The sequence below is a fragment of the Aphis gossypii genome, chromosome 2 (genome assembly GCF_020184175.1).
Source record: "Aphis gossypii isolate Hap1 chromosome 2, ASM2018417v2, whole genome shotgun sequence".
Classification (NCBI taxonomy): domain Eukaryota; kingdom Metazoa; phylum Arthropoda; class Insecta; order Hemiptera; family Aphididae; genus Aphis; species Aphis gossypii.
The window spans coordinates 69410078-69417915 of NC_065531.1; the positions used below are offsets into that span (position 1 = coordinate 69410078).

Consider the following 7838-nt stretch of genomic DNA (forward strand, 5'->3'; position numbering starts at 1 on the left):
GTCCACGTCAATTATATTACATCGTATAGACGTATAGTTATAATACTATAATTTGATATGGTACATAATATATTGTTATATATAAATATGATATACCTATCACCTTCCTTGTAACTAATAGTGTACCTACCTATACATTTAGTCATTTAAAATATCTTATGTTTATTTATTCAAAACCAATGCTTATTGGATATTTATTTTGAACATCAACCATACATTATTATTGTTATGTTTGACGTTCGTCTACAAAATACTTTCTGCATTATAAAAACATATCCACCCATTACCTACCTATATATGTATTAATAATAAAAAAAAATAAAGGTTAAGGAGGATTCATCCCGTATACATTTATACCACCTTTGTAAATACGCATATACGCCACTGCAGGTCCCATTATCGACTATTGCATTATAATAAATTATTACCTACATTATATAGGTCGTCATACACTACTCGCGGCAATATAAACGATGTAAACTATTCGCATAACACAAAGGATTCAACAGCTGTTGAATTTAGTGTGTGAGTATGTACATTTACAACATCATAGTGTCGTTACGTAGTAGTACAGACCCGGTCACGACTATTCGGACCCGCTATACAGCCGTATAGTATATGTTGTAAGTCCGAAGTCGGAAGTCGCTTCGGCTTACTAATCAGCATTGAGTAGGTAATGACTGATCGTGGAGTCGACGACCCCGTGGTTTGTGTTCGAGTGTGGGTAGATTGGTGGGTGGGACGGAGAGTTATTTCCGACGGACCGCTCAAGACCATTTCGCCAGGGTCGGCCACCCCTGTTGTCTAGTTGCCTACCGACTACGGTGGCAAGCACCAAGGACGACGTCAATTCGTTTCCGCCACAGACGCGTACGTCGTAACGGCGGCTACGACCTCTGCCGGCGGCACTGGGAAACGAATATATTATACCTATTATTAATGTATTGTGATTATTTATAGAAGTCGTCAACTCTGTCTAGAATTATATAGTGTATCATAATAACATCAATGTCGTTGCGTCGCACCGTTCATTCGTTTGAAACGATTAATTAATTCCCCAAATCGGCCCCAATTACGATGTACGATTTTTGTTTGTTTTGTTACAGACGCTGCTATACAACAGCAGCCAGCTATTATACCTAGTAGTGCAAAATATTCACGTTTGGCTTTTTTTTTACAAAAAAATTAAATAATCCCGGCGGGGTCAAACGATTATGATTATGTTTTTAAATTATCATCACTGGCCGTCGGCGAAAGAACGAATCGTTACGGTTCGCGTCACCCATTATCGCACGATATATAACCCGATAAACCGTGTCCGTGTGCCTAGTCATTGGGTCGTCGTGACGTCAGCAGCAGTGGTGACGACGGCGGCAGCAAAGCGCGGCACGACGGCGGCTGCGGAGACCGTAAAATCGTTAGGTGGGGGAGCGCCGCCAACGACCGACACGCACACCCCGCCCGGTCCTGCCCACCCACTCCCTTGACACCGTCACCGTTCCCACTCGTAACGGTGACGGGCTGGTCGACGACGACGACGACGACGCCGCCGCCGCCGCCTCGCAGCCGGAGCAGCAGCAGTCATCAGTCCCGAAGTTTCGGTTCCGTACGTTTGGCGATGTTATTTAAAACCCCGGGCTGGTAACGGGAAATTCGTTCGTACTGGTATGTGTACAGTTTTTGGCAGTTTTTCCGTTGATTTAACGACGTCTACTTCCATGGTCATTCATCGAGCACTGCAGGTAAGTGCGCACGGCTTTCCGCTAACCCGTCACGAAGTCCCCGCGAATCGTCGCATAGACGTTGTAAATTATTATAATATTAACATGACGTGAATGATGTGTGCAATGCGGTCGTCTCCGACATTGCAAGGCTACGGTCGTTATTTCAGGTAGGTAGGTAGACTGACTGACTGACGGACTGACCACGAGTACACGATGTTTGCGACGGGCGGAAGATATCGTTCGCGCGAAACGTTCTTGCAATGGCGTTTGGCCATAAATAGAGGTACGTACGGGCCGTCGACGGTCTTGAGGGGCGGTCGGACCACGACGACGACGACGGCCGTACGTACGTTTTTTTGTGGCATGATTAGTTTTGCTGGGAGGGGAGAGAGTAAGAAGGATCGAGGTGGCCTGCGACTGTTGTGGCGACCGTCGACCACGTCTTGCCGTCTCAGTCTCTTGGCAGTTGGTGGCGAGAACTGCCATCACGCACGATCAACTACGACAGTACTGTCGTAACAATTATATTTTAATACTAAGCACAAACATATTTTCGTCGTTCAATTTTGAATTTTCCTAGGGGCCATTCTACATTCGACATCGACGTCCGATCAACAAACATTGTATTTTATCATAAACCATAGTCCATAATATTATCGGCAAGTATATTATAATATACCCTGCGATTGTTTATATACCTATTTATTACGATTGTCGCGCCGTCAGGTCATGTGTGACCGATGAGTTCCCGGGTCCGATCTCGAGTTCCACCCATAAGCATGTTGTTCTTCTGAGGGATATTGCTCGTTGTTATCTCTGTAATGTCCAGTGTCAATTCAAGAGAAATGGTTTCCTATCGATTTAGCTGAGGAAAGTTTCAAAAGGACCTCTTTCTTAGCTCTCTTGCATCCAATACTGTGTTCTACTAAATTGCCCCAATTTTTAACAGTACAAATTTAATTAATGCAATAAGTTTATGCCAGTCATATAAGAGATTATCTAATAGTGGTCTGTAATAAACACGAGTTAATGAGAGATATATTGAATGCATTAATGTATCCATGTGCAGTTTGTCATTCCAAAACGTCTACCAATATATTTAAATAGTTTTTGTAAAATATAATATATAGGTACTAGGTATACTCCCTAGAATGATTTTTACCTGCACTTACCTTAGTTATAATATTGTTATAGAAAATGTATTCATTCTGAATTATTATTGTAATTTATAGTTAATTTGTAAATTTTATACAGGCATGTTACCTAATTATTGATTAGGCATTGGTACATGTTATGTATGTAGGTATATAAACATATTTCTAACTTTTATAAAGACTAAAATAGTTAATACTGTAATTGACTTTCTTGTCTATGTATGTTATAATAAAAATAGAGAGTACCTAACTAGTAAAAGTAGGTTGTATAATCATGTAGGTAATTAGTTTTGGTTGTCTGGTACTCTGAAGTTTTTGAAGTGAAATCAGTTTGAAATTCAAAGTCTAAAAATTATTTTGGTAGTTGAATTGCTGGTACATAAACCTTAAACCACATTTTTGTAGCACCCATTTCATTAATATTGGACGTTTAAATTAGTTGTATTTTAAAAATTAACATTCATTGTTGAATTCCATTTCTTCTTTTCATTGACTATTAAATTAATTTATTAAATTATTTCTTACAAAACTATAGAGCCTTAGGTATTTAATTTTAACTTAAATTATTATAATATGTTCATATTTTGTCATTTAATATTTAAAATTGATATATAAATAGATTTGAATTGGCGTTTAAGGTCAGTAAGATTAAAATACTCAGTACCAATTGTGTTTGTACTCTACAAATTAAGTGCCTATTACTGTATTGTTATCTAGTTAAAAAAAGTATATTAATACTATGAACTAAATTTTAAGTTTATCATAAAAATTATTTTTGCATGATATTAACAAAAAAATTGACTCTTAGTGGTATTTTGTTGAAACATAGGTAGTTACTTTAAAATGTTATTTTTATTCATTTTGTAAACTGTTTATGAATTAAAATGACACCCTTTACGTCATAATGATTTTGTTGCCATAATACTAAAGAAGCCATAGGCATTTTAAATTGTGTGTGTCATAACAATATGAAAACAACAACACATTTTAAAACTAAATTATGGTTATTTTTAAACTTTGAATTAAAGTTAATTGTGTAATGAGATTCAAAAAGTACTTAATAACAAATTTAAGTTTCCCTTTGGATTATTGTTTATTTATATTCCATTGAGTTGTGGGTTCATTAATGATATTTTTTAGATAAGTCAACAATTTGCACAATAAATGATTAATTCCTATGTATTTTTAAACAAACATTTTAATGTTAGTAAAATCAAAACATTTTTTTCCTTTAGGTACTTTCAAATTATAAAAAAGTGCTTGATATTTTTATGATTAAATATTCACATGTAAATATTAAAATCCATAAAAAAAAAATTACAGATTAGTACTCAAGTACTTATTTGAATTAGTACTAATACCTAATAATCTACATAATAATTATTTTATTTCTTTTTAATTCACCCATAAAATTTTAGTTAGTTTTTCTCATCATACGTTTTGTGATGGATTAATGAGATTATTTAAAGTATTTAAATTCACTGTATACAATTTTCACACACAATGTAGTTATTAAATCATAAATTATTAAAACATCATAAATTGTAATGTTTATATTTGATGTGCAAAGTGATTTACTATTAAAATAATATTAGTTATGACTTATGAATAAACAAGATAATATATTTTTCAGTTACTTTAGGTAATTATTTTATTTTTTACAACTTGCTTACTGTGCAATACATACTGAATCTTATGACTGTTTAATTTATCCAATTGTAATTGTGTGTAATATAATTTATTTAGAGTAAGTGCATAGGGTTAATAAAAAAAAAGGCTTGTAGTTTTAACTAGGTACTTAGTGAAAGGACATTTAAGCAAATAGGCTAGTTGAATATTGAATTTAATAGCTGTGATCCACTTAATGAAATGCTTTTAGTCTAGTGTTGTCATGTTCAAAACATTTAATTAATTGTTACTAACCATATCAAATATAAAAATATTTCTACACAGTAAAATAATAATGTTATTGTAACACAATTTAACAAATTTAATTTGTAAATAATTTATTTAAAAAATATTTACCCACTCAATTCTTATGAAAAATAATTATTATCTATACATGAACTTTGTCAATAATAGCTTGAGATAAGCAATTGTCAACACAAAAACTATGATTTATCATTCTTATCTAAAATATATTTTGTTTTAGGTTGTTAAATCTGTAGCAGCCTTTGGTTTCATGGATTTGTCGTTAGACAGCAGTGAATATTGCCAGGCACAACACAATAAATTGGATGTGAATGCATACTAAATCATTTTATTTGAATATTATGCTTGCTCGTTGAACACGCATTGATCCTAATCTATCCTTATTGTTGAATCGTTTTCCTCGATAATTTAGTATAATTTGTTGGTCGTAAGAACAAAAACGCCGCTGTTAATTAATGGACTAAAGACTTGACTGTTTTTTGTCTTCAGTTTTCAGTTTGGACTTGGACATCATCTAAACAGTAATTCGTCCTTATATAATTTAATTTTCCTGTTATATATTATAAATCGGCTCAATGAGCAACGAAACCATAATGCGTCAAAAAGACATAAGACCCCCACCCTGTGAGATAGATTATAAAGGCATGAGATTTCTAATCACCGATAGACCTAATGATCAGATAATTCACAACTATGTAGCTGTAAGTAATACAAATATTTTAAATTTTAGTTATATCAAAATAAATCAAACTAAATTTTTATTTTTGTATTTTTAGGAATTAAAGAGGCATAATGTCAAACACGTTGTGCGTGTTTGTGAACCAACATACAAAATAGATGAATTGAAAGCAGAAGGTATTGTGGTGACAGACTTGGCATATGATGATGGTACATCCCCTGCAAATGAGGTAAATCACTTAATTAAGTATTAATTTGCACATTAAAAGTGGCACATTTTCCATTATATTGTGTTTTATTTTTGTTAGTTGATAGAAGAATGGTTTGAACTATTACGAAATCAATTCCGTAAGGACGAGGGCAGCTGTGTTGCTGTACATTGTGTGGCTGGTTTGGGTCGAGCGCCTGTCTTAGTTGCTTTGGCATTGATAGAACTTGGGCTGAAGTATGAAGATGCTGTTCAATTAATCAGAGAGTAATAGACATTACCATACATAATACATAAAATATTATCATTTAAGTGCTGATTTCTAAGATAAAACATTTTGTTTAGGAAACGAAGAGGAGCTATAAATTCTAAACAACTGGCATTTCTAGAAAAGTACCGTCCGAAATCTAAACTGAAGATAAAGAATGGACATAAGGCTACTTGTTGCATCCAATGAACACATCCCCCATATCTCGGTCATACTAAACTTAAACTAATAACCATTTTATGCATAGCACAAATATAATAATCACCAAAAACACTTAGAGAAACCCATGAACACTAACAATCGAATATGTATTGCTGTTGCGATAAAAGATCTGATAACCTTTCATCTAGTATAGTGCAAAATAATTAGCGTGTTTAAAATAAGATTTAATGAAATTGAAAATTTAATTTAATTTGCTTTTCCCAAAATTTCTTCAACTTTTGCTTTACATCCTAAATAATAGGGCGTTTAGTAATACACTATTAAAGTAACTTATAACAATAATAATAATCAATTTATTTTTTATTTTTGTGATAAAATAAAACCATATACTGTCAAATAATGCATTTCTCATAACCAATGTCTTCTAAAAAAAATATTCAAATCAAATTGATATCAATATACAACTAAACTCATTTTATACTTTGATACTATTTTGTTTATTCCATTATGTTCAAAATATATTATAAAAGTGCTTTCAATCACAAAATAATATAAACTTTAAACTTATGGTTAGTTCCAAAAATAATGGAGTAGATGATCTTGTCTATAATCAAATTTTGGAAGTACAATGAGTTTACTAACTTACCAAAAAGCATACCAGTTATGATTATGTAACAAATATTAGCTAATTACATTTTGATTATACTTGTATAATATAATAACTTATTATAATAAATTATCGATGCGCGTACATTTCCCCCCCGACTATTATTGTGCATTGTATTTTTTTTTTGAATTTTAAGTATTTTTGCGAATGTGTAGCAATTTGTTTCCAAAATATAAACAAATATATATATATATATACATAGAAATACTTGAATGTATTATGTAAATTGATTATTTAAAGTATGGTTTTCATACATTCCTGGTACACATTATTTTCTTATGGTTAGTACACACCTAGTAAATGTTACTAGATATTAATTATGTATGTCCTAACTCGCGTGGCAGTTATTTTTTGTGATTACTAATCACTCTCTTCTTGCCCCCGGCCTGTCATCCACCTTATAACGTATCACGTTCTACATTTTACGGCTGATATGGAATACGAGAAACCTATTTTGTGTAGAGTTAAAAATATAAGCGTCACATAAAAAAAAAAATACCACCCGATCGATACTTGAACATTATATTATTGCGTAACACGACAATAAAATTATTAATTCGGTGACGTAATAACTCCCCGTCGGGCACTGCATAGTGACGGGCAGCGTTTTATTTCTATTACTACGGATAAAGCGCGTCCCTCGTTCATTCATTCAACTTAAGCGGCTGTGAAACATTGACCGAAAAGTATAACTTATAAATACCGAATTACTTATTTGATTTTGTCTATTAAAAAGAAAAAAATGTGTTGTCGGCGAGCGACTTGTAGATAGGAGTGTAGAAAATTCGCTGGCAAATGATTGAACTTGAACTCCATCGCGGGTTTTCGTCGACGTACAGACATCGTTTCTTGTGTGACGTATCGGTGGTGGAAAACTTTTGCCAGAAAATACAACGACGACGACGACGACAATATTATAATAACGATTAAAGAATAGCAAACAGTTGCCAAACGCGTTGTTTCGTTTAGAGGACACCAAAAAGATTTTTGTTTTATATACCGCGAAAATTCTTTGAAGTTTACTCGACACGCATTGCATAGGCTG

General features: G+C 33.2%; 1 protein-coding gene across 4 annotated transcripts; it reads left to right on the forward strand.

The window, feature by feature from the left end:
• Positions 1-1561: 1561 nt before the first annotated feature.
• LOC114124463 (PRL-1 phosphatase) lies at positions 1562-6998 on the forward strand. 4 transcript variants are annotated; one of them, XM_050200111.1, is made up of 6 exons: positions 1565-1742; positions 5031-5237; positions 5300-5511; positions 5587-5718; positions 5797-5963; positions 6042-6998. In XM_050200111.1, the coding sequence occupies exons 3-6, from the start codon at positions 5386-5388 to the stop codon at positions 6151-6153; spliced, it is 537 nt and encodes a 178-aa protein (XP_050056068.1). In that variant the 5' UTR covers positions 1565-1742; positions 5031-5237; positions 5300-5385; the 3' UTR covers positions 6154-6998. The 4 variants fall into 4 exon arrangements, with proteins under 4 accessions (XP_050056069.1, XP_050056068.1, XP_027843519.1 ...); XM_027987718.2 differs by having other exon boundaries at positions 5031-5511; XM_027987717.2 differs by lacking the exon at positions 1565-1742 and adding an exon at positions 1769-2383 and having other exon boundaries at positions 5031-5511.
• Positions 6999-7838: the final 840 nt, after the last annotated feature.